At 38.3% G+C, this 27,907-nt stretch overlaps 1 protein-coding gene and 1 pseudogene across 5 annotated transcripts; one reads left to right on the forward strand and one right to left on the reverse strand.

Moving 5' to 3' along the window:
- Positions 1-5,576, forward strand: LOC131546100 (perforin-1-like; annotated as a pseudogene).
- A 2,752-nt stretch (positions 5,577-8,328) lies between these two features.
- Positions 8,329-18,983, reverse strand: smarcad1a (SWI/SNF-related, matrix-associated actin-dependent regulator of chromatin, subfamily a, containing DEAD/H box 1 a). Of its 5 annotated transcripts, none has more exons than XM_058785318.1 (24): positions 18,707-18,983; positions 18,531-18,598; positions 18,023-18,122; positions 17,737-17,842; positions 16,377-16,443; positions 16,049-16,128; positions 15,819-15,959; positions 15,655-15,733; positions 15,067-15,545; positions 14,458-14,654; positions 13,036-13,126; positions 12,820-12,919; positions 12,674-12,733; positions 12,451-12,526; positions 12,198-12,333; positions 11,888-12,019; positions 11,641-11,736; positions 11,350-11,467; positions 10,994-11,109; positions 10,354-10,542; positions 10,132-10,250; positions 9,344-9,526; positions 9,161-9,267; positions 8,329-8,846 (listed from the first exon to the last, which is right to left on the reverse strand). In XM_058785318.1, the coding sequence occupies exons 3-24, from the start codon at positions 18,028-18,030 to the stop codon at positions 8,785-8,787; spliced, it is 2,742 nt and encodes a 913-aa protein (XP_058641301.1). In that variant the 5' UTR covers positions 18,031-18,122; positions 18,531-18,598; positions 18,707-18,983; the 3' UTR covers positions 8,329-8,784. The 5 variants fall into 5 exon arrangements, with proteins under 5 accessions (XP_058641301.1, XP_058641299.1, XP_058641300.1 ...); XM_058785316.1 differs by having other exon boundaries at positions 18,531-18,617; XM_058785317.1 differs by having other exon boundaries at positions 18,697-18,983.
- Positions 18,984-27,907: the final 8,924 nt, after the last annotated feature.

Here is a 27,907-nt window from a genome sequence, read left to right on the forward strand (position 1 = left end):
ATGCCACGTTTCCACAAGGTGTGTCTTTTCAGCATTAGCAGAATGCCAGGAAGTGATATTACATCAATAGAATTTCATGAAGACAAAATATTTTTGAGAGAAGAACAGAGAAAAGGACTTTTATGAGGTATATCAATATTGTGGTGTAACAGCTTTAACAGAATGTTGCATTTGTGCCTGGTTACAACCTGGCGGGCGAAGGCTTTGATGTTGTCACGATGCGCCGTAAAGGTGCCTTTTTGATCAATGTCAAGTCACACATGGATAATGGCACATGTACAGTCTGCAAAAACCACTTTCAGGGAGGGCAGATGCAGAAACTTCCCTCGGTTGTGAGGGACTGGCGTTACTTCAGCCGCTATACACGTCAGCTTTCTAGTGCTCTTCATCATTCTGTTGACTCCCTAATGAAGAGTTCAACGTCTCACATCAATAAATGGGAAATTGACCTTAGCCTGGATGACATATGAAAAGTGATTTTGGAGGGAGCCGTTCAGATATTGCTCAATTTGCCCAATCTCAAAATGCAATGGATAAGGCAATATTTGCCCTCCATGAGCTCAGCTGCACATATTACAGGTAAGCCCATGAGTTCATGACTCCTTGATGTTTTGTGTTGCCATGGGCCCACAACAGACTGTGAAGACTGGACCATCTCTCAATATCGCTGAACATGTATACAACCTTTCTAGATGATTAGGATAATTGTAAAAAAGTATCAACATTGATCTATGTCCAATACCTAGAGTAATATATAATTTAGGTATTAACACACGATTATTCATGAACTCCTCTTGTGAAGTAATACCCAAATTATCCTACACATTCTTGGTACTATACCAAGATGAGACCATTGGGAAAGTCATCTTTAGCTCTGTATGTGTGAGGTGCAAAAAGTATTTGGACACTTAACCCTCAATCGTCATTCGGGACAAATTTGGGCAAAATCTTTTTTTTTTTTTAAATAGTTTCCTTAATCTGAGCAGTTCAAGACTTGGCTTGGTAAGTTTGCAACCTGTACACACACACACACACACACACAAAGAGGACGCGATTCAACAACGTTAAGTCGTAGGGGAAAAAAACTCCTTAATTTGTCATTCGTGCCCAAAAATGGGCACCCATAGGAAATGAATGGAAAATACTAAAATTCAAAGCATTTTTTCATTTTTTATTTGCCCAATAAAAATCAATAAATCCAACACAATGCAGATCAATGTTCCGATTGACATGCTCCCTACACAGTGTTCATTGCTCCCTACTCCCTGTGCAGGGGAAATCCATTGAAATTTACTTCTTCTGATTTTTTTTTTTTGTGCAACGCCACTGCCTGCAGCGTCTTCACAAACCGACGAAACTTACTAGAGAAGTGTGGTGTGACAAATGCATGCGTAAATAAATACAATTTAAATTCACGTCTTGTACACTTTAATGACCTTTAAATGAAACATATACGCTCGCTTCGAACTGGAATCATGGCGGAATATCCGGTGATGTCCACTTCGCAGGGCACTTAAGTTCGAATAGACCAAACGTCTGAAGCGATAAGAGATACACACAAAATGTGCAGAGCGGGGGTGCGAGGACTGGAATTGAGAATCGCTGGCCTACATACACATAAATGAAGTGAACTCACACACACACACACAAACGCACAGACCCAAAGCATTGAATGAGCCGATCCACCTTTTTCTTTAACGCGGAAGTAAGCCTATGGGTGAGACTTCCGGTTCATTAACCGCTATAGGTAAATAACAAGGAGAATAAAAAAAGTGAAAGTGAAAGTGAAAGTGAAGTGAAAAAAGTGAAAGTGAAAGTGAAGTGACATATGGCCAGGTATGGTGACCCGTACTCAGAATTTGTGCTCTGCATTTAACCCATCCAACCTGCACACACACAGCAGTGAACACACACACACTGTGAACACACACCCGGAGCAGTGGGCAGCCATTTATGCTGCGGCGCCCGGGGAGCAGTTGGGGGTTCGGTGCCTTGCTCAAGGGCACCTCAGTCGTGGTATTGAGGGTGGAGAGAGCGCTGGACATTCACTCCCCCCACCTACAATTCCTGCCGGCCCAACTCAAACTCGCAACCTTTGGATTACGAGTCCGACTCTCTAACCATTAGGCCACGACTTCCCCAGAATAACAACGTGTAGTAAACAGTAAAACTGTTTGCACTACAGTGTGTTCATAATTAAGATAATACATTAAAATAATATGAAAAGACACACCAATTTTCAATATCAAGCAGCAAAACTGGCCTGGGCTTTGTACAGCTAAAAATAACTGGACGCAGATGAGACCGGAAGCTAGACTCATAGAATTTACAATTGGCTGCGCTCATTTTTACGGCAAGAAAAATGTGGATTACACAGCAAGTTTTTTATGTTAATTTTGTCGAATGAAAACAGTCACTCACACATACAAAACCAAAGAATTGAATGAGCCATTGACTTTTTTTTTGTTTTGTGCCACTCAGCCACTGTGCGTGCACACACACACACACACACACACACACACACGAGCGCGCGCACACTTACTTCAAAGTCTGACTGCAAGATTTGTTGACGAAAATGTAAAAAAATAAAAATAAAATGTCTGGAACATGCAACTTGCTAGGTTTATTGTTTATTCTTACCTGTTTGGCACCATTTGGTTCCATTTTAATTTTTTGGATTATTGAAATTTGATGTTTTTTTGTTAGAAATAAATGATTACTCTGTCTCCTACTTTGTCTTTTCCTACAGAATGGTCAGATTTGTCTGTAAACATATTTGAATAGTCTCACCCAACACAAAATAATTATTATTATAATTTTCTTTTAACACTTTTAACTTGTGATAAAATCTAAAATTTAAGAGGTTAAGTTTATTACAACAATGGTTTATTGATTTCAGCCCATATGCAGCTGTTGAGTATACTACAGCCATATAGTGGCTATTGATATTTTTATATTTTTATACCATCATATGTCACCAAACTCACCAAAATTTTAGGTTTTGACTGTCTGAACTTACTGGAATGATTTTTTTTTTTTTTTTTTTTACTGAAGTATAAGAAATATTAAATATAACATAAAAAATATGGTACTTTTAGAGGTGTAAAAACCCCCCCCAAAAATCACAAAAAACTGCATACATTGCTAGTTTTTATTTTATCGAAGACAGTGATATGACATTTATTTATTTAATAAAAATTGGGATCACAGCTGAGGCCTTTGTGCCCAAATTTGTCCACGAATGACAAATTAAGGCCTGCTATACGAAGGATGCTTGAGGGTTAAAGCCACACTTAGGGTAAGTTTACACGACAACAATGTGATAAAAATGGAAAAGTTTTTCCTTTGCATTTTTCAAGAGGTCAAAAAATCCCCGTTCACACGGATCTGCAAAAACGCCTTTAAATGCTGTATTATGCATACCAGACCAGTAGTTGGCAATGATACTTTTAAAGAAACAACATGAAAATATTGTGATGGATCGGTGGCCCTCCCCCCTCATCATCATCACCACCCCGTCCCTTATTCGCCGCCCTTCACCAGGCTCCCGACTGGAGTGGGTGGATGAGAGGAGGGGCGTGGGATCAACGCGGGCTGGCGGCGTGTGATGAGGCACAGCTGGACTGAATGAAGCCTCATCACTGCCGCTGTTAAATGCCCAGCGCGCCTCTCCTCGAGAGACTGGTCTCTTCCCCCCGTGCATGCACGCTGGTGTCCTCGTGGGTCCAGGAAGTGTGCGTAGAGGGACATCGCGCCACCGGAGATGTGAGCTGCAGAACTCGCGGTCCGGGAGAACGCCGCACCCGTATTACGGCCGTCGGGCCAGGATGCCGGGCCGATCAAGTCCCGCCAAAGGCCGAGGAAGAAGAGGAAGAGCCGCCGCTTCCCTGGACCCTTCCCCTTTGGAACACTGCCCTCCTTCACGAGCCCCGCAGCACAACGAGGATATCAGATCTCCCCGTTTTGTTGGACACTTCTTCCCCTGGACACTTTATTTTAGTAATTTTGTTTAATAAAAGCCCCTCCGAGGCCTGACGCCACACCCACTGTGTCTGTCGTTGGCTCCTCCCGTCACAATATGTAATACACATGTGCATGACGTTACCATTTTCACAAATTTGCATTTTTGTGTTTCAGAGGAAGACTTGCAATTTGAAATACGTTTTCAAAAGTTTCAGTTCTCAGAGCCTCAAAACGCCATTGTCTTGTAAATAAATGGCCAAAATGCATAAAAAGTTTTCTTTAGTTGAAAATGGTGTTGTGTAAACACCCCCTCAGAAATGTCTGATTCAGGGGTGCAAACCCAGCTGCTGTAGGGCTGTGGCTCTCCAGGAACTGAGTTTGACATCTTTGGTTTAATAAATTGCATGGATAACAAAATGTCAAAACAAGTGGAATCTACAAACAATTAATGCAAATAAGTACTTTCCTCTTTCCTTTGACTAAATTGGGTAAAATAACACTGAAAACCAAACATAAGGAAGTTTTATTTAAAAAAAATCACACTTACAGAATGCTGACACATAACTACTTATTTTTCTACATTTGCAGTTACAGAGTTACAGACCACCCAGAGCTCAGCACTGAATTCTCAAAACATCTCCAGCAGCTTCCGACACAATATGATGTCAAAACAAAACCTAAGTACCGAAGGACTATAGATACTTACGGCACTCACTACATACGTCAAGTCCATCTGGGAGGGCGAGTGAGGCGGGTCACAGCTTTTCGAACTTGTCTTGCAACCCTGAAGGGCTTCTCAAAACTGATATCAAGAACTGTCTGAACATTGAGTTAAAGATGACTTTGGGGTTCCTTCCAGCTAATGCCTCGCTTTCCAAAAAATGCTCTCAAATCCTTAAAGATAACATAGACATGGGATTCTACCAGGGCTTCATGACACACAAGATAGAGGTGCTGGGAGGTGAGAAATACTTTCCAGACCTAGTTTTAAACCAAAGCCCAGCTGAAGCATACTCAAACTGGGTGAAGAGCTTGCATGACAATCCTGATGTTATATCATATGCAATTTTCCCTCTTCATCATCTGGTGGCTGATCCTGAGGTTAGTGCCAATCTGAAGAGTGCAATAACAGAGTATATAGAAGAAAACATGCTTTCTGTAAATCAAAAGGAGAATCGAGGATGCTCACAAACACCAAATCTAGACTAAAACTGCTGTCCTATACGAGCTGGCCGTGGCGAGTTAGTAGTGTTTGTGCTACGTGCCACAGGAATGAACGAAGATTACTTCTCAGCCACTGATGGTTTAGTGAAAATCTGGTACAATGGTGTATATATAAGGAGACTGAGGTGGTTATGAATGATAATTATCCAGAATGGAACACCATTTTTTATTTTGGATCAATTGAGCTTGGTCATGAACTCATATTTGAGGTTTGGGACAGTGATGTAAAATATGATGACTTTGTGGGGAGATGTGTGGTCAGACCTGAACATGGATTTCGTTCCCGCAGCTGTCCGTTACAGAGAGGCATCTTTCGTTTTGCCTACCACGCTTCTTGTGATCCTCACTTGACAGGCCCCTGGTGTAGAATATATTCACCACAAACTTAAGACCTACATTGTAAGGAATGTTTCTGCATATTACTTTTACATAATTAAATGTAGTGCATTTATGGAAAATAGGGTTACATTTGCAATACTCACATTTTCATTATTAATTAGGGGTCCAAGCAGTGAACGTACCTGAACCGTATGTATTTGTAAGGATTTTCTTATCAACAGAAATATGTATTAACTCTTATTGACTCTTGTAATAGAGTTTTTTTTTTTAAATTATTATTATTATTCATCTTCCGCCATGGAAGTCTATGGTAGCCCATAGCTCATATCACAAACCTTCTAATGCCACATCAGCTCAAAATTACATTTTTTTTAGGCTAATACTTTTGAGCCTTAAGGGCTAGGAATGAAATAATTTTTTTTCAAATTTCAAAATTATTCTTCAAAGTCTTTCTAGACCATTGCTCTTCTGTTCACAAAAAAAAAAAAAAAAATGACAGACCATGCTGACAAATCGTTATGGAATTCAGGTAGATTAGTCTTGAGGCAGTCTCTCCACAATGTTTTAGTGTATTGACACAGAACCTGGTAACTGTCATCATAATACGTCAAAAAGCAATTTTTCATAGACTCATAGAATTTACAAATGGCTGCACTCATTTTTACGGCAAGAAAAATGTGGACCTGATACATGCACAGTGCCACCTAGTTGTCAGGAAATATGAAAAATAGATATTTTTTACTCAATTTCTGAAGTGTTTGGCCAAAAAAAAAAAAAAAATATCACAAAACAAGATAACATTTATCTACATTTATATACCTACAGTATTTACAGGAATATTACAAGCCATTTTATTGTGTCACGTATCACAATATGAGCTGTACAAGCTAATAAAAACTGCAACTCAAATGTTTCATGTTCATTTACTTTGACAAGTAATCTTGTATTGCGAGCAGTGATAACACATCAAAAGCAAAAACATACAATTCCTTTATAAGACATCTGTTCTTCAGGGAACAGAAATTTGAGTGACTGGGGTGTGTACCTGTTTACTTACAAGATTAATAGACCACTATCAGAGACAAGTCATACTTCTCCAATACTTCCGTAGATCCTCTTCTTAATATTACTTATTCATCTTTGTCAAAAAAATATGCCCCAAAAACTTTCAAACTGCTGCATTTGATACCATCAACCACAACATACTTTTGAATAGTCTCAAAAATCATGTTGGCATTAGTGAAATTGCATTGACAAGATTCAAATCGTACTTATCCGAGCATCATCATTTTGTAGCAGTAAATGAAACTTATATTGATCACAATTTCAGTATGGCTCAATTTCTAAGACTTTGCTTTTCACCCTGTGCATGCTACCCTTGGGAAATAATATTATGATGATGATACTTAGTTCTGAATTTCTTCGCAGCCTGACGAATCAATTCACAAAAACAGAGGACATTGTTGACAAAAAAAATCTGAAGACTAGCAATTTCCTATAGAACACCCTCTAATACTTCTTGGCTGCTCTGTCAAGTCTACATTCTCAGTTCGGAACTTGGGTGTGCTATTTGAAAGCAATTTTTCATTAGAAAGCCACATTTCTAACATTTGTGAAACTGCATTTTTCAATTTTAAAAATACATTGCGACATATGCTCCCAATGTCAAATGCAGAACAGTTAATTAATGCTTTAACGATCTCAAGGCTGGATTATTGTAATGCTGTACTGGGTGGCTGCCCTGCAGGATTAAAGAACAAACTCCAGCTTATCCAAAACACAGCAGCTAGAATTCTTACAAGTAGGAAGTATGACAATATTTGCCCAGTTCTGTCAGCACTGCTCTGGCTCCCTTTTAAACATTGCATACATTTTTAAATCTTAATGCGAACATAAAAACTCAATGACTTAACTCCTCAGTACCTGATGTCCACTGCAATTTTAAAATTCTGGCCAGTTGAAAATACCTAGAATATCAAAATTGACTGCAAGTGGTAGATAGGATACTTCTCCTAGCATTGTTCAAAAGGCAGGCACACTCTGTAAATTTAACTCTAGATTAAAAAAAGAATTTCTCTTTAACCTGGCGTACACATAATATACTATCACATTTCAATAATTCAAATCCCTTAAAGAATTGCTAGGCTGCATAACTTGGGTCAACAGGAACTGGGAACATTTCCTGTAACATCCGATGTATTTGTTACATCATAAGTGGAGTTGCATCTATACTATTAGCTTGTCTCATTCTTTATATAAAGATATAAATCCACAATCTGATTTGTGAGATACCCTGGAATTAAATGTTTGTTTGTTTGTCTGGCTGCTGACTGAACCTTGAAAAAAAGTTCTTTCTTCTCCATTTCTGTCACCGATAGTGTTTGGGTTCCTTGCCACTGATGCCTTTTGGCTTGCTTAGATGGGGACACTTAATATTATTAATTTGACAGCACAGACACTATTGGCTGAGAACTGAACTGAGCTGGATGATGACATCATTGTTTTCGTCAAAGTTGCTTTATGGATGAATTAAACTCATTCTATATGTGAACTGTAAAGTTACTGAACTGAATCAACAATTAACTGGTTTCAACTTTATAATGACTGTTTACTGCTGTCTTTTTAGAGAATTTACTTGTTTGCCTGTTTATACTGCTTTGAAAACCTGTATTGTATAAAGCGCTATATAAATAAAGGTGACTTGATGCTAATCCGATGTTGATGAGTTTGAATCGAATTGGTGCGCAAATATTTTAAATGGCAGTAGTACTCAAACTTGCAATACTCAATCAAAAACCTAAATTAAGGAAATGACTATTATCTTTATTTAGAAAACAATACAAGGACACACACTATAAACAACAAAACTGTTACAGTACAAGTATAACCAGTTATTTGCAGCAGTGCCTTTAGTCTATAAGGTCACAAATCTAGAACCAACTCACCAGTCCTGTGTGGGCTAAACTGAGCTGGGCAGGTGAGGTACAGTCTTTCAGATGGCACGTATGACACAGATCTCCAGTGTGGAATATTAACATGAGTATTTCAGGTGATCCCTGAGTAACAAACTCCTCTACCACCAGTACATTGGTCCAAGATTTGTGTGCATTTAATAACTGACCTCTAACATTTGAACATGGGAAAAAGTGCTAGTCCTTAAATCCACATCAAATCAGTTTCAAGTTGCTGTGTTTGTACTTGACGAGTGGAGGGAAATGCACACGCAACTACCACTCTGACTTTACCATTCTTCAGGTTTCAAAGGCCCAGTGAGACTTTGAGCAGCTCTGCCATTTGTTCAGTCATAGCACCATCCTCTTCTGAATAGAGCAAGAAAAATAATTAAAGAGCCTTTAATATATAGTGAAAAACCAGATACATATAGTAAAACCACCACAATGAAAAAGTTTCTTATTTAATACATTAAAGTCACTGGATTATCCAAAAACAGGAATTAAACAATTACTTAATATAAACCATTTTTCATTGACATTGCAGCAAAATGAATTATACAGTACAGTGGTAAGATTGATTATACCACACACACTACTACTGGAAAGGAGGGGTATTTTGAGGTCTATCTTGTAAATTGTGACTTGTAGGTTTGATAGAGTTTGTGCGCGCTGACACTCACCTCCATCAGTGGTCATGTCCTGTTCCAGTTTCAGCTTCTCCTGTCCCACACGGAGCATGCAGGCCTCAATCGAATCTCTGCTGATGAGCTTGATCACCTGCACTGTTCTGTGATGCAAATACATTATCATGAAACAGATTTTCTTCTTTATGGCAATCTCAATTTCCTTTTGTTTATACTTGCCTGGTTTGCCCCATTCGATGACAGCGGTCCTCTGCTTGTTTATCATTGAATGGATTGCAATCAATGTCATGCAGTATCACTGTGTTTGCAGAGGCGAGGTTGATTCCCTGCCCCCCAGCCCGAGTCGACAGGAGGAACACAAAAATGTCAGGGTTTGTATTGTATTTGTCGATGAGACCAATCCTAGACAAGCAGAGAAGGTTGAATTAGATTTGTTCAGACAGGCAGCTTCCTACTTGAATCTGTTTAGTTGTTTGAGACTTGAAAAAAACTTTTGGGACGCAACATCACACAAGTGTAGTTTGTACTGTGCAGTAGTGTGTACAGTTGTGTCTGTATTTTTACATGCAGATCTTTTAAATGTGAAAACAGTGGATACTGAAATAAAATTTACTGCCTGAATGATTGGTCAATTGCATTTCGTTACTTGCAAAGTGACAGTGAGGACAGTCAGTCCTAAATAGGGTTGGGAATCGATTCCGATTCCAGAATTGGATACTTAAGGTCAGGAATCGGATACTTGTCAAATTTAAATTTCATGATTTGTGTTCATGGTATTCAACTCCAATAAATGGTTTGCAAAAAAGAGACACAGGATAAATGTTTGATATCATTATTTAATCACATTGGAATCGAAAATAATCAGAATCGATAAGCAGAATTGGAATCGGAATTGATAAAGTTAAAACGATACCCAACCCTAGTCCTAAATATCAAATCTGAATTGAGTGCAGTGCAAACAAAATGACATGAGGTACTGAAGAAGGCAATAAGTTAGTTATGTTCACCTCTCCGCCATGGGAGTAGAACCATCCAGTCGAACAAACTGATGGTCAAGGTGTTTGAGCAGAAACTCCACAATGTCCAGCACCATGGTGAACTGACTGAAAAGGACAACCCTATCACCCTTGAGGAAAAAGAAAGTTGTTTTAAATACATCAGCAACAACAAAACGCAAACTACATTTAAAATGACTCATCAGGAGACTGTAAAATAGCATCCAGACAAACCTTTTCTTTGAGCCTGGTGAGTATTTTGGTTAAAAGTGCAAACTTTCCAGAGTCTAAGAGGAGCCTGTTCTCCAGCTGAAAACTGCTGATGGAGCTGTACTGCTTACATAAATTATGCAGCTCAAAATCAGACATCACCTCCATGTCCTCCTGGATCAGTGCAGGGTCGGCATCAAAGTGTGTTGGCTCCTAACATAGCAGAACCATGTCAGCTCAGCAGTATACAATACAGCAGTGGTGCTCAAAAGGATAGTTAATCTGTTTTCATTTACTCACTGCAAGTTGTAACAAACTTGTATGAGTTTCTTTCTTCTGTTGATCCTAAGTTATTTTGAAGAATGCTGGTAACTAAACAGTTGCTTGTCTCTAATTGACTTCCATAGTAAGTGAGGGGGAAAATTGGAAGTAAAATCAGTGGGGATCACAAACTATTTGGTTACTCACATTCTTCAAAAACTATTCTTGTGTGATCAGAGGAAAAGAAACTCATACAGGTTTGGAACAACTTCAGGGCGAGTACATTTCACTTTCGGAACCAATAAGTTCCCAGGGCTGGATTCATGATAAACAATTTTGTTTTTAAATGCAGTTAAATCTTTATTATTCAGTCTCTTTTACACATTAATCTCCCAATCCTCACCTTAAGCATGGCTTTACTCATAGCAGCCAATTTGTCACTGGTGTAGTACTGGCGGTGCAGCAATGGATGATTAGCCATCTTTCTCAGCTGCATCATCACATTGCAAAGCTCCCGCTCTGAGGACAAAGAGGAGATAGGAATTGTGTGACTGACGATCAGAGTTAGAAAAATAGTTTTCAACATTCCCACTTTGTTTTTCAGATCCTCCAGCTTAGAAGGAACATTTTCTTGACAGCCCCTGTATAATATCAGATAAATCTGAATACAATAGGCTAACAAAAACCCCCCCAAAAACAGTGCAATACTCTTAAACAGCACGTTAGCATTAAAAAAAAAAAACATTTAACAGCACATACTGTCTCCATTCGGAGCCTTCTTGAGTCTTTTGAAAAGTCTGTCATACAGCTTCTGTTGGGCATCACTCATGGGACACATTTCAATGTTCTCCACTTTTGGTGGAAGCTGTTTCAACACCTAGAATAACATTTACAAAGTCACAATCAGGGTGGGCAAAAATATATACTGGTGATATAGGAATTTTCACTACAGAGGACTGAATGTAGATAAATTTACTTTGATGGATCAATATTTCTGCAAGATTTTCTCAGTAATGATCAGATCATAATCACAGTGAAAAAAGCATCTACCTCTCTCTTGACTCGTCTCAGAATGAATGGCTTCATGATAAGTTTGGCCTGTGCAATTCTTTCCTTGTGAAAACTGCTTTCTTCCTCTGATGACCTCTGAAACCAAGCAGATGGGCAGAAAGTGAGAGCATTCTGTCTAGGTATATAATGATTACTGTATCCTTAAATCAAATAAAATTTAGATACATTTTTTAAAAGATGGCACATATAGTATTATAATTAGAAGTAATGTGTGCACTGTCTGTACCGTAGAGAACATTTTGGAGATCTGTGAGGTGCTGCTGGAGAACATGGAGGGCATGATGAAGTTCAGGAGTGACATGAGCTCCAGCAGGTTGTTCTGTAAAGGTGTTCCTGTCAGCAACAATCTGTGCTCAGCCTGAAGATGACAGACAGAAATGTACAACCAAGAGGTATAGATAAATACAACTTTGCTACCCTTCTCTTCATTAGGAACTTCCCAAACTGACCCAAAAGAGACAGAATGGCAGTGAACAGCATTTCCTTAAATCATATTTGCAATGTTGTTTACAACACAGAAGACTGCTTGTACTGACATTGATGGCCATGAGGTGGCGGTAGCGTAGAGAGTTCATATTTTTCAGCATGTGACCCTCATCAAACACAGCATACTTCAGCCTCAGTTTGCGGAACAGACTGCGATCATGGTCATTCCCTATTGTGAGATTGTAACTAATACAGATGAAAGCAGAAAAATTAAAGACAAGTGTTAACACCACTGAATACAAGTGACTTTCATAAATACACAAGTTAGTACAATATATAAATACTGTAAAACAATGTACTTACGTGGATACTATGATGTTGAATTCAACTAAGCCACTGAGGATGTCTTGTCGCAAGTATCTGCGGTCTTCCACAGACCCTACAAGTATAAACACAAAAGAACAGAACGAGGAAAAAAAGGATTCTGTATTAATACGTATTATTTTGCTCTGGGTTCTAAGACCACACTGAAAATCTGGGGGGGGAGAGATTGAGTTTAAATCTGCTTGTTTGAAAACTAACTCACCATAGTAAATAAGAACTTTAAGACTGGGACACCAAAGACCCAGCTCACGAACCCAGTTATCTGCAAAGAGAGAAATGCATCATCTTGAGCAACACTATAGGGACAAGTTTGTATGCTACACTCTCACTGAAATAAGTGTCTCTTACCCAGTGTGGACGAGGGTACGGTAATAAGATGAGGGCCTTTGATTCCTTTTTCATACAAATGAGCCAGGAAAGAGATAGCCTGAATAGTTTTACCAAGCCCCTGTGGAGAGATCAAATCACTTATAACCAATATCTGTGATAATAGTCGTTTGCTTTAAAGGAATGAGTAACCTTCTTGGATTTCATGCCTTTGAACTCAATATGACAGTGACTCACCATTTCATCTGCCAGGATGCCACTCAGGTTGTGCTGGTGCAGAAGAATCAGCCACTTCAAGCCAATCAGCTGATATGGCTGGAGTTTGAAACTAAGAGAAGTCAAATACAAGAAGTAAAAAAAAAAAATTAATAAATTTAAAAAGCATAACTGGATATCCCAGGTAGAGCCCTGCACGGGCCTAAAATTTAGGCCCTAACCCGGCCCTGGCCCGACAGCTCACCAGAATTCTCGGCCCGAGTCCGACCCGAGCCCGTCTTTTTTCCCCCTTCTCCCAAAACAGCTAATCTACTACTTTTTCAGCTATTAAAATTGTTCAGTTTTGTATGAAATGGCAAAGTGATTGTATTTCGTTTCGTTATTTTATTAAGTTAATTTAGAGAATCGTTTGGAGCATTTTTTTTTATTCGTTAAATGTAAGTTTTTGTTTTTTAAAGTAACGACCAAGCGGCCAGCGGCAGACTGCGAGTTGATCATAGCCTATGTTTGATCAATTTAGCTTTCTCAAATCATCACAACTTCTCTAAAATTAAATCTATAATTATAAAACAGCTCCACAATGTTAGTTTAAATGCTTGACCTAGATAAATGTGCACTGATGCATATCCAGTAGTTTGTGCGAAGTAGAGAGTGGAAGCTGAAGCGCGCTTTACAGGACGTGCCAGAACGATCACTTGCATTGGAAACATTTCAAAATACGCTGTCATTTTTGCTCATAAAGGTAAGAGTAAATGGCTACATTGTTCGGAACTGTAAAGGGTCTACTTATCTAAAATCTACTATTTGTGTGCACTCACAATATCAACAAAATGTGCTTTTATGAAAAAAAAAAAAAAGAAAAAAAAAAAGTTGAGCAAGCGGAGCGCTTCTGAAAAACGGAAACACAGCATATAGCCTACTTGCCTCACTGACTTGATAAATATAGTATCTATAGAAAGCTTTGAATTACTACTTTAAAACAAAATAATTCGAATCGAAAACAAAAACTCTTTCATTATAAAATCCCTAAAGATGCATTTCTCTCTAAAGGCGCGTCCAGTGAGGAGATGGCGAGTCAGGATCATCATCAAATGCATGGCTGATCAAAAATGCAGCTTTTCCCGAAGCATTGGGAACTTTTTGTAACTCCACGCTCCAACTTCTCCCTGATGCTCTGCATGGTCACCTGTATGCTAATGTTTGCATATATGCATTGCGTATTGCTAAGGCGATGTATAATATTTATAATATAATCAGTATTTAATACAGTAGCCATGTGTGCTCTGCTAAGCTAAATTAGCCCGAGCCCGAGCCCGATCTGTAAAAAACAAAAAATGGCCAGAGCCCGGCCCGAATGGACTCAGCGTGTTGGGCTCCGTCAGGACGCGGCGGGCTTGCATACCTCTAATCCCAGGTGTGTATTATGAGAATAGATAAACTCACTTGCTGTTCAGGATTTTGGGTGGCTTGATGGAGCCCATGCCTGCTTCTATGACCTGGGTAACATCTTTAGTCATTTTCTGTGCAATCTTCTCACATCTTCCCATAAGGTCTCTAACCACCTGCCTCTCCTTAAGCACAACCTTGCAGCCATTTACCAGATCTATAGAAAGGCCATTATCCTTGAAGAACTGCTCTTTCTGAAAGGAAGAGAAACAAAATTAGGACTTCTCCAACTTGAATGGTAAATATAGCTAAATAGTACACTTCTGTACTAATTAGAGCTTGTGAACATTCCCCCCATCCCCCCCAAAAGGCTTTCCACCAGCATGGTTCACCCGCCTTGTCTACCGATAGCTAATGTCACTGAGAATACAATGCACAGAATGGTTTATAATGTCCTCATGTTGTTAGCAAAACATTTCAAACTAGTGTGACAGATTTTAACACCTCATTGTGGGCACCAATACAAACCTGCCAAATATGAATCACTGTCTTCACAGCCAAAAGAACTAATCCCCTTAGAGCACTTCAAAATTCATTCAACCACAACAACATAATTCAGAGTGACAATTAACATAGCAGCACAGAGTGCACACATTAGATTCTTACCACATCTTTCCAAGTGTTGAAAGGCCTCAGCGAAATGATCTTCTGGGCTTTTTTGATTGAGCAGCCAGATATTAGAGCAAGCTCATCTAGGGAAGCTTCTTGGAGAAACTGCATGATCTTGTCCTGGAGATTGCCCGAGATGCTGTCCTCATCCTCCGAGTCCAGATCATCAGAGATACTCTCAACATCACTGTCAATCTCCTCTCCTTCATCCTCAGAGGCACTAGCATCATTTAATGGCAATTCATCGTCCCTCTTCCGCTTAAAGGATGTGTTTTTGGTCATGCTTTTGCTGACTGCTGATTTTTGTGTTTTTGGAGTAGACACACTAGAGACTTTTGGCACAGGAGACGGTAACGCCGTCAGCCATCTTGATAGGCTAGACGAGCTGTCAGCCTTTTGAGAGCTCTTGTCCTTTTTTTCCCTGGAGTGAGATGATTTTGACTTTTGTTTTCTCTGATCTTCTGGAGAACTTGAATCTGAATTTAAAGTGATAAAGCATGGATGGCTTTAAGTCGGTTCATTTTCAAACTAAAATTTCTATGTGGACTAAACCTTCAACTGTGGCTGAAATGCAGTAATAATCACCTGTTGATGAAAACACAAGCAGTGAACCCAAGGCATTCTCATAGTCCCAGTCATGCTCTCTCAGGACATCCCTCAGCACCTATTAGAGAAATTGAAGACACTTAAACTCGCCAGAACATTGCAATGCTTTTGCATCAATATAACTTTAAACCATTTAAGCCTACCTCTTTTTCTATATCAGGCAGTTTCTTCTTCAGCTTCTTCAACAGAGCCTCTTGTCTCTCTCTGCTTGGCTCCTGACTCTCCTCCTCATCATCATCATCAGAATCTTCTTCCTCCTCCTCCTCCTCTTCAGATTCTGAATGCTAATTCAGGGTCAACAGCCATTTAAAAGTGAATTCACCACATTAAGGAGATGTTGGGATTAAAACATTGATTCACATGGCTCACTCACCACAATTTTTCTCCTCTTCATTGGCTGATCGTTATCATCATCTTCACTATGCCCTGCTTTGCCTTTCCGTCTGCCTGAATCTGCATATATAAAACAGTTTTGATTTGAATAAGTTACAATATTGTTTCTGAATTACAAATAATCTTATAATTAATTCGCACACAAAAGACCTTGGCAATAAAAATGCAAAGATGTCTGACTGCAGAATGCAGTGACTTGACTGACCAACAAGAATTGAGTATTACGGAGAATGGGTGAGTGTGTAAAATGCAGATGTTTATATATCTGCATATATTTGTCCATACAAATAATTTAAAAAAAGCCTTACCGTCATCTCCATAAATCATCAAACAATGTGCTATAGCTCCCTCCAGTGTGCTGGTGCTTTCAACTACCTGTCACAATATAAAGTGACACAACAGGATAAAATCCACAATGTTCACCCGGACCCATATTCACAAAACATCTTAAGGCTAAAAAGTAGCTCATAATGGGCATATCAATCCTAAATTTAGTACTCCTCAATTTTTGCTCTAAGACTATTTCACAAAGTGTTTTAGCGCTAAAACTAGCTCCTAAATCTGTGAAAGGTTAGGAGTAGTGAAGAGGACTCCGAAGTCACTAAGACCAAGCCACAAACTATTCCTAAAATGGCTGTTGCTGGCAATCTGCTTCTGAACGTAAACGTTTTAGAAACATTTGATGATAATGACCTTTTAAAAAGGTATCACCTTTGGTTTTGGAGGTTACCCCAACACCAAATTTTCCTTTGATTATATCCTTGTTTTCATTAACCAGTTGGGCAAGAAGTAACAGCTGTTCTTGTGTCCAGTTTTTTTTTTTACATTTGTATTACTATCAGCCATGATTATTCTGCCCTGTTATTTAAAAGGCTGCTTATATGCATATCTGCTAATTGTTTTTGAGAAGCATACATGTAAGAGGCTGACAATAAGCTGAACATATACTTGTTTAATTAGTGAGGCACTTAGGCTGCATTTTAAAATATTTATTTGAATGTGGCAATTAACATTTTTATTTTTAAACCTTTATTTGAATATGGCAACATAAAATCATGCTCTACAATATTTCTATGTATAAATCTCTCACAGCAAAAAATGACTTATCTTACTTAGTATTTTTTGTCGTTTCTAGTCAAAAACTAAATTAAGTGCATTTAGCTTAAAACAAGTAAAATTATCTGCCAGTGAGGTAAGCATTTTACTTACCCCACTGCCAGGTAATTTTACTTGTTTTAAGCAAAATGCACTTAATTTAGTTTTTTCCCCCTGGAAACAAGACTAAATATCTTAAGTCATTTTGCTTATCTAGTAAAAGTATCTTGATTTAAGAATTTGTAGATATTTTGACTAGAAACAAGACAAAAATACTAAGTAAGATAAGCCATTTTTTGCAGTGCTGACAGGGCCTGCCCCTCTCAGCCAATCACTGTGCATAGTTAGTAAGCATGCTGACACATCATCCATAGCAAAGAGGTCAACCCCGCCCTTACTCTTAGCTTAAGATTTCTCTCTAATTCCTTAATAAAAGTTTGTCTCAGCAGCTTTGTGAATTGGTTTTTAAGAGAAAACTCTTAGCTAAAAAACTCTTAGTGGTAAGATAAAATATTTTGTGAATATGGGCCTAGCTTTATTAAGTTGATATTACATCAGTGATGGACTCGTTACCTCCAGTAGATCTTTCTTGCTCTTCTGAGGGAATATTTCCAGTAGTTTAATTATTTTGTCCTCCATATCCTTGCTTATCTGGTTCTTGGACTCTGATGTTGTATCCCTGTGAAATAACTGCATGTTATCACTTATTACAGACTAGATAGTGAACACTTAAATAGTTAACAACTCTCATAATGTAATCGGCAAGCTTGAAATCTCTAGAAAAAGTGTGGAGCAGCAAATGTGTCCAAGAGAAGACACGCTATAGCCTCGCTTCTGACAAACTCATAGTCTCGCTTACTTGCTCATCCTGACAACTTTGTCATCTGCAGAAACATCCTCTAATGCATGTCTTGATGCCTTGCCTGATGCACATCGACCATCTGTCTTTCTTTGGTGGGCTGGAAACAGAAAATTCAAGACTGAATCAAGATATTTTGGCATACAACATCTTGTTGTGTCATACTACATCCTTGTAACATGACAACTGCTAATAGTATGCTATAAAAAGGGTCTGATATAGTGGTAAACAAAAATAGAGAGCAGATTATTTCGAGAATCAGCGTCAAGCCCAAAACAAAGGTGAGAAGAGAAAAATCTTCCCAGTGGCCACCCACACTAAGAACCTGAAAATGGGCTTAAAATTACAGCTACAGTACAATACAAACTCGCATTCCATCTCTTATCAACAATCACAGATAAAAAAAACATGCTGTCTAGGTAGAAAGCACACCAGGTTATGAGAAACATCCATTATGAAAGCTGAACAAAGCCCCGGCTGAGAAATGGCAGTTTTAACTTAACGTTACCCCGTTTATTCTCCTTATCCGAGTTGGATCCATCCGACGATTTACAGTGACTGTCTTCTGCGTTGTCCCTTTGGAAACGGAAACGGTCTAGATTGAAAAAGCTCATTTCAATATCAATATCAATGTTTTTTTTTTTTTTTTCCGTTAGGAGAATTCTCGGTCTCACGCCGTCTTACTGTACATCCGCCGGTGATGCTCGCCCACTTGATTGTGTTCGATAATAAAAGCTTCAGGACAGCCTCATAACCCAACCGATATCTGATAAAAAAAAATACAACAACGAACTACGTAAGTAATTTGGCTGTTAATTTAACGATATATTTCAGGTTTAAATGCTTTAGCGTTGAAGAATGACAATGCGGTAAATTCTGAATACAGCAAACAGCACGTTCCCGCCACCGACTGGTAATGCGTCATTTCCGGTTTTGAGCCAATAACAACACAGCACAGTTGCCAAGTCCGCGTATTATACGCGATTTTGGGCTTCTTTTTTGTAAAGTTGCGGGAAAAAATCCCTGGTCGCGGGTTGCGGTTTTTTGGGTTTATTTAAAAAATATATGGTTGCTTGTTAGAGAAATCTGACAAGCAACTTGGTTGTCAAAGATATTTATGTTCGCCGTATTCTCCAGTGCACTGATTGACACTCTGTCTGCTCGCAGCCAACCAGTGAAATAATATAAGTGCCGTAGCGTAATTTGCCAAATGTTCCGCCCCCTCATTGGAGAAAAACAGCGTGACGCTGTAATCCAAGCGATGATTGAAGTAGATGTAGAGGAGTGGGATGACTTTCTTTAGCCTAATTTTTATAATGTTTTTGTAATGTATTAATTATCACGGGCTGTAATAAAAAACAAGTATTCATATCCTAATACTGAGTAAATACATTTGGTTCGAATAGCCGGGTATGACAAGATCTCTTAAAATGTATTTCTTTTTTTAACATTTAAATTTAAAATCTTTTTTTGGGCTTGTTTTTGAAGCTGCGGTTGCTTATTTGTCTTGCGAGAGTTGGCAACTGTGCAACACAGCAAAACTTAATCTTTGAACACAGCGGCTTTTCCCCTTTACATTGTAAATCAGGATTATAAATATTAAACGTCACGATTTTACAGGTCCAATTATTTAAAATAGAAAGGAAGAAGTTTATAAAATATACTAATACTTTTAAAACAATGTGGGTTATTAAAATAATTTGGAGAAATGTTTCAAAGGCAGTAGTGCATGCACATACTCTAGTCTATCTGACCGTTCTTAATATATGCTATTGAATTTCTAGCAATATGTTAGCTTTTCAATACGATTATGGTGACAGAGGGAATTAATTACCTTGATAACAGCAATAATTATAGAATATAGATAGATAGATAGATAGATAGATACTTTTACAATTCCAACATTTTGACATTGCACGACATAAATTCTACATTAACATAATCACTCCATCCATCCACTAGGTGACACACTTGTATTACAAAGCTGCAGTTAAATCTCTTGCCTGTCCGTAAAGGGGCGACACTGAGTCTGTTTCGGTCTAAATGAGCATTAGAATACTCGAACAGACTGGCAACAGGTTCCCAAAACCCATTTGAGACACTTACGAAGCTTTTGTGAGATTTTTTCCCTGTTTTGTCGGAGACTGTGCATATAGATTTTTTCAAACATCACTTTCCTCTGCCATTTCTTAAACACAATTATTTTTATTTTTTTTGGTAAGGTAGAAAATATTTGATTTATAAACTAACAAACTTTGTTGCAATAGATTAAAGAAAGGATCATAATACCTCAAAATCACCCAGATTAGAGAACTAGCATGATTATAATCCACTGTTTACTAACTGTGTTACAAATTTCAAACATTTCAAAAACAGATCATATTTCATATCATGTCAGATCATATTTCATTCTGCAATTCCACAATGTAATTGGTTTCTTTAACATTGGGATTTGAGTTACTCATCTAGACAAAATGTTTAAAAGTTTTAAAAACCGCAGTGCAGGCACAGACTTGATCAACGTTAATATATTAGATTTTTAGCAAGATGCAAGCTTTCCAATAGAATTAATGGTGAACTCAGTGAGGGAATTATTATTTACCTAGATAAACAGTGGTATTTACAAGAAGAGTTGGCAACTATCCACATACTACTGTAGAATCAATGTCAAAAGTACATGTACGCAGTATGCAGTCCTGAATTGTGCTGAGTATTCCATGCCGCCACTCTGTCTCCCTTTCCTTGTCACTATGGAGATTCCTATAACTTACACTAGTGCCATGTACACAATGGGCACACTGACATTGAGTTTGATCAGACTCCTGACCCTAAACAGCAGGGAACTGAATCAGGGACCCCAGTTAGTTTTACTGCAGTCTCATGGCATAAATTCCATCCCAACATTAGCAAAGTAAAGATAGTTGCGACATTAAATATTGTACTACAATGAAAGTGTGTTGAAACGTTGTGATGTTTATGCAAACTTCAACTGTCAAAAGCTGTACAGAATGGAAATTAGAGATGGCCAAGCACCATCCGTTCTCATTCTCATCAGCTCACTGTGTCATTGGCTGACGTATACGTTACATTAAGTGCCTGACATCCCTATGGAAGTTTGAAGAATTGAGCTCAAGGTTGACCTACCATCCTTGTGGACTTGTCACTTTGTCTGTCACTATCCAGTCTCCATGGCTCCCTGCTTGTCCGAGACCCGACGGCGGCAGGGAGTACCTTATCACCGTGGCAACATGTCTGCGATTTGGCTCCTTCCCACCCCCTAAAACAAAATACCCGCCCTTTCCAAATGGCAAGATCATCACAAAATTAATTGCCATTGTCTTAATCCACATTCATTAGACATTATCCAAGAACTGTCAAACAAGGCTTGCGAATCTAGGATGGATGAAGGGCAGATTAATTATGTTGATTTATGTTTGGATAACTCTCACGTACGGTTGAGATGATGGTTGCCTTAGACATGTATGTATACGGTAGCCACCACAATCAATGGGCAGAAAAAGGAAAATGTAATATTACATTGCACTGATTAAAAAAGAAATTCATTGTCAATGGAGAAGAGTTTGTGGGCAATAAAAATGTTATTTTAAAATGTTTTACAATTTTTGGTTTTAAAACTGCATGCATTCTTGGCTCAATAAATTAGTTATTCTGAAAAGCTTTGACCACACTTCATATGAGAAAGCCCTCTAAACAGTAAAGTGTTTTTTTGATAGCATATAGTGAAGTTTGAAATGCCATCCTGTCAGGTCAATGCATCATATTTGTTAGGAATGGATTACCTTCGACTATGGGAAAACGTAGGCTTGAATGTACATGTGTGTTTGTGTGTGTGTGTCTACATGACAATGTCTCCCTGCGCCACAGCTAGAGGTCCCACCCTGGCGGGTGAGGTCCAGGGTGGTGCTGCTGGGTATTTTTAATTAAATCAGCCTACAATGAGGAAGATGGAAGTGGAGGGAAGTCAGGGGCGGGGGCATGGGGGCTGGGGTTAGTGAGGGGATCTGACCATCTCCAGGGTAAACACAGTGTGGGAAGAGAATGTGCTCCTCCTTGCTGTGTCTTCTCTTTGTGTCCCGCCACTTCTTATATACTGTGGGAATTCCCAAGGAATGAGAGGTGAGAGACACACATTTGATTTGAATCAAGTCATATCATATTGCTCTTTTGATGCATGTAACGATATGATATGATAATAATTATTCCCAGTTTATACTTTTGGAGTTCAAATCAGCTACTGAGCTATATTTGACTGAGCAGACTGTGATCATTCATTCATTTTGCATACTTAAGTATTGACTTGTTGATGCTAGCAACAAACAGCTAGAATGCTTTCTTTTATGACCAGTGATTCAGCAAGTTCTCAATGAATATGTAGAATAATGATAATAATAATAATAATAATAATAAAAAGAATATATTGTTCCGTATATGCATTAGGAATTTGTTGAATCACTGGTCAAAACAAAATGTTTAATATTTCAAATTTATTAAATCAATTTAAAGTACAAAATATGCTTTTGTGCATTGCATATAATTTTAGATATATTTATATATGCATATTATTATTATTATTGTAATTTTATAAAATTGCTGGTAAATATTTTGCCAGGTCCTATTTGTTAACATTAGTAAAAGCTTTACCTAACATTAACTAAGAATGACCAATATTTAAAAAAATTTTTATTAGTCTTTGTTATTAGTAAAATATAATTGTTAATTGTTCAAGCTAGTTCACTGAGCATTAATGTTAACAAAACAATATTTGATTAAAAAATGTATTACTAAATGTTGAAATTAACATCTTAATAAATGCTATTGAAGTATTGTTCATTGTTAGTTCATGTTAACTAATGTAATATACTAATGTCAACAAATTAAACCTCACTGTAAGGTTTTACAAAATTACTCGATATTAATTAAAATAATCATTGTTTGCTGCTTGATCATCGCAGTGTTATAGATGTTTGATAATGAAAAACAAGTTAAAAAAGGTAACCACCATATTCTTTGATATTAACCGCACAGGTACAGGAACTTAAAGCTCTTGGACAAGTAATGATGACATACAAAGCATCAAGGCTCTCGCTCTCATTATTTCCCACTGGAGGGGCGCTCTGAAGACTCGACTGGGACTTTGACGCAGGGAACACACCCCTGCTGGTTTGGACTGGTGGGGTCAGTCTGAGCTGGGACGGGCCCAGTGGGGAGGTGGTGACAGTCACAGTGGAGGAGGAGTAAGGAAGAAGGGCCCCACCATGGGAGTCGATGTCTGACATGACCCTTCCCAGCGTGGCCCCTGCAAGGTCTCCAGAGGCCATCATCAGGCTCTGGACCGGTCGGCATGATTCTCAGTCTTTTTGCCATGAGTTCTCCCTTTGTTCATTCACTTTGCAAGTGGACTTCATTGAAGTAGTGCTACTATGTTTCTGATGTTGTCTTGAGTTTAATGGGCAACAAGCCCATTTGATCAGTATCCAAGCACTGGACCAAGATCATTCCTCTTTTTATAATTATTAAAGCATTCAATATACAATTACATTTTGGAATGTGCACCCCCGTCTGTGTCTTTGTGTCCCACCAAGTCCTATAAAGTGTGAGAATTACCAAGAAATAAAAGGTGAGTGAGACACACTAATGCCTGTAGAGATGATTGCTTTTATGATAACGATAATTACTATTCCCAGCTAATAATCAGACCCACATGGATTGGAATATCACAAATTTATATGCATCCATAATCCTTTGCTCCTACTTTTTGCTAATGATGCGAGATACTCTCAGCTTAACAAAGATATGTTCTAAGCACATTTTTGCTAATGTTCTCAGCGAGTTAAGAAAATGTTATTTCTGAATGTTCTCTAAGTGTTTAAAATGTCTAGTTTTTATATAGAAACATTAATGGAAATGTAACTTTTGAATTTCTTTGAACGTTCTGAAACGAGTAGCAACATTTAAAATGTGTTTAAAGATTCCAGCTACCTGAAACATTCCGTGAATGATGTATAAAGTTTTTTGTGCTAAGGTTTGATAACATTATTAAGATAACTTTGAACAGACTTTTTATTAACATCATCGGAAGAACATTTTTTTATAACTTTGAGAGAAAGTTGCCTGAGAACACTCTGAGAATAGAAGTTAAAAAAAAAGTGAACACATGCAATTACATTCTGTAAATACATTCTTCAGATTTTCCCTGTGTATCCGTGCTAATGTTAATCATTTCACATTTAAAATCAACTTCAGAACTACATTTGACGGAGCAAATGAGGACTGACACTCAACAAACCACATTTATAAAAATATCTTGCATATACTTACTGAACACTTTTTGAAAACAGTTGGCGCAGCTGTATGAAGAGCTAAAATGATTTTCTTCCACTTATCCAACATCTGGACCAACACTTTTCAAGAACTCATACTTTCTTATAGTTAGGAGAAAAACAGGTTTTCTACATGATTTAGTTTACCTCAACATAACTTACATAACTTACATTCTATCTGCTATTTACCATCTGATTAGTCAAACAATTTCACTTAAGAACACTGATCTACACTCTTAAAAACAAAAGTTCCAAAAGGAGGTTTTAGAAAAAGGGCCATTCTTTAGTTCCCCAAAGAACCTTTCAGTGAACAGTTCTTAAAAAAAAAAAAACATTTTTTTTCTTAGTGTGAAGAACCTATCTAAAGAACATTTGTCCACTATAAAATAACCTTTTCTGGAATGGAAAGGTTCCGTGGATGTTAAAGATTCTTCATGGAACCATAGATGCCCATAAAGAACCTATATTTTAAAGAGTGTATCTTCCCAGTACAAGTATGTATATTCTGAATGGTCCTCAATGTGACCTGAACATGTGTATTGTGTTGTAGCTCTGTGATGTTTCCCTGGTTTTGAGGTGTGATATTCAGTCCTGCCCACAAACCTGCGAGAGGAAGCAGCCCAGACCCATTCTTTCTTTTATCTCTCATTGACACCGAGTGAAAAAAAAGAAAAGAAATTGATGGACATGACAGGACGTGCTCTTGTGTAACCTTAGCTTAAACCCCACCCCGTTTACCTTCATCCCATTAACCCTCCTCCCTGTCAGTGATCTGGTCAATCTCAAGGTGCGCTAGGATTCTCCATGAGCACTTCCACCTCGGATACCCTTCTTCCTCCTCATCTTCCTCTTGACCTTTCTAAGTGACTCTGCTTTTCTCTCCTACTCTTTCCATACCTTTCTCTTTCTCACTTTGCTTTCTAAACCAGGGGGCCGTCTGGGCTGCTCCCACAAAGCACCCACTGTGTCAACGGCAGCCTCTCTCCCTGCGTCCCCGTCCGCTACTGTGGGAGTAGCAGAGCGTGAATCAGAAAGGAGGAGCCACTTATCTCCAGCCTGCCCCCCTCCGCCTCACCTCCCGCTCCCCCTGCCTCTCAGGCACAAAGGCTGTGCCTCTTAACAGCGCACAATGATGCTGATCTAAAAGGTTACTTTGCTCCATTCCCCCTCCCCAGCACCATCATCCTCCCACTGCCTCCCCTCCGGTCACCGGCCCCGGCCCCTTCCAGCAGCACGCATGAAAAGAAAGTCTAATGGCCGCTTGTTAGCCACTCCAGTGGCTGCACTGATCCGGCTTATCTGCCCCATCGGTTGTACCCGAGATGTCTGCAAGAATGTCGGTGAGATTCAGGCCAGGGTCATGTTTTCATTCACCCAATCGGCCTCAGGGCTGATAAGACAATTTGTCAGAAAGTAATCAGAGAAGGGGGCTTCGGCCATTAAAGTTTACTGTGAGATGGAGACCTCGGAGAGGAGAGGTACCACACCTCGTATTTCTCCTCTTGCATTCTGAGTAGGCTACTTTGGGTCACAGAGTTCACAGGTTATTTTGGTTGCTTAGACATTGTGCCTTCATCTTCCTCCATTTTAGCTGATTTGTATTAATCATAATTATGACCACACAGTATGTTTACAGTGTATTACATTGTAACATGTTTATATCTACCAATGTCTTTATACAGTGAGTACACATATTTAATACACAGACAGAGAAAGTGTATCTTATTTTATACATACATATACACACATATATTACTTTTACTATTTGCACATACATTGAATTGATTTTGATAACTTTAATGTACTTGAATTGTGCACCAAACACTAGGAATATACAAGTATCAGATCAGGACTCGGTATCGGCAGATACACAATATCGGGGGCACAAAAAACCTGATCGGGACATCCCTAACTAATATTACATTATTTGACCCCAAACAAAGGCAGTTTATATATTAAAAGCATTGCAATGCTGAGTGAAAGTGAAAGCCTATATGAAGTCAATAATATGTGTCAAATGGATTTTTAACCAGGTGTTTATTATGTGGTTGTTGAAGAGAAAATAAGAGGAGAATTTGCTTTTATTACCGATATAGTGTTTTTACTGACTGCAAATAAAAACAATTATTAAACTAAAAGCATTACAATGTTGGGTACCAGTCATATGTCTATATGAACACCTATTTTGTGATAAAATAAATCTGTTATCAATAATACTGAAGAGGAAATAGGTTTGGTTAAATTGGTTATCCCAATTTTATAGGGACAATAGAAAACTTTGTAGCTTATTTACCACTAAAAACTGCAGATTAGTGTTAGTAATAATATGTACCCACAAGGAGATAGTTCACCCCAAAATGACTATGTCATTCCAGACCTGTATGACTTTCTTTCCTCTGCAGAACACAAAAAGAAGACATTTTGAAGAATGTTGGCAACCAAACAGATTTTCCAAAACAAAACACTGAGCCATTTTTCAAAATATCATCTTTTGTGTTTAAGTAAAATAGCCATAATATGTAGCACATTCTTTAAAATGGTTATTTTACAGCTGTAATATTCTTTCAAAAGCTTGCTGGATGTGTTCTTTATGCCTCTCCCTCTCACCTCCTCTTTGATCAGTATGCCTCCCCTGTGGTCACTTTCCTTCTCTGGTCCTTAATCCAATCCTGCCAAGTCCCCATAGTCACAGTGGACTTTTGAATTTTCTCTTTATACCCATGGAGTGCGCTCTTAATCGTTGGTTATTGCTCGCGATCAAATTTGTGGAGAGAGGGCAAGTCTTTAGTGATGTGATTTCGCGCACCCTAACCCAATCTGCTTCCAGAGCCTTTCTTTTACACTCTCCCTTTCATCTTGCCACAAAGCGATGGCATTTTAATTTTCATTCTCGTGTTACACTTTATTCGTTTAGAGGGCTGTTTTTTTCTCGCCTTCCACACAGATCCAGGTTGGTATTGATCACTGGAAATGACATTATTTTCCTCAAAGGAATTGTGTAGAGTATGTTTTTCTTTGAGATTCTTTTAAGGCAGACACGTCTCTGGTTAATCTGGGCTGTGGTGAAGAAAAGACAAGCTGGTAATAAGTGTTTATGGATGTGAGAATGCTTCAATATGTGATATTGACTGTGTGCAATGTTGTTCCATGAGTGTTTCTGGTGTACAATAATTTTAAAAAGCAGAAGCAGAATTGGTCTTTGATATTTTCAAAGTGTGAAACTATTTTATCAGTTGTTTATTCTTTAATGGATACAAATATTTTTTTACACAAGGGGAAAGACAAAGTGCTTCTAGATAGACAAGACTGCAGATTTTGCTTGATTATTTGTTTGTTGTTTTATTGGAATGGAAGTCTTGTTTGTTTAACAAAAGATTGTCAAAAATTCCCTTGTTTCATACAAAAAAATGTCTACATGATTAAAACGTAAGCTCTTTGAGATCTCAATTATGTGTGATAACGAAAGAAAGAAAAAAACTGACACTTATTTTTGCAGGTCTAGTCCCCTTTTTGAAGTTAAACTATTGGTTGTAAACATTACTAC

This window comes from Onychostoma macrolepis, chromosome 08 (assembly GCF_012432095.1).
Source record: "Onychostoma macrolepis isolate SWU-2019 chromosome 08, ASM1243209v1, whole genome shotgun sequence".
Taxonomy (NCBI): Eukaryota; Metazoa; Chordata; class Actinopteri; order Cypriniformes; family Cyprinidae; genus Onychostoma; species Onychostoma macrolepis.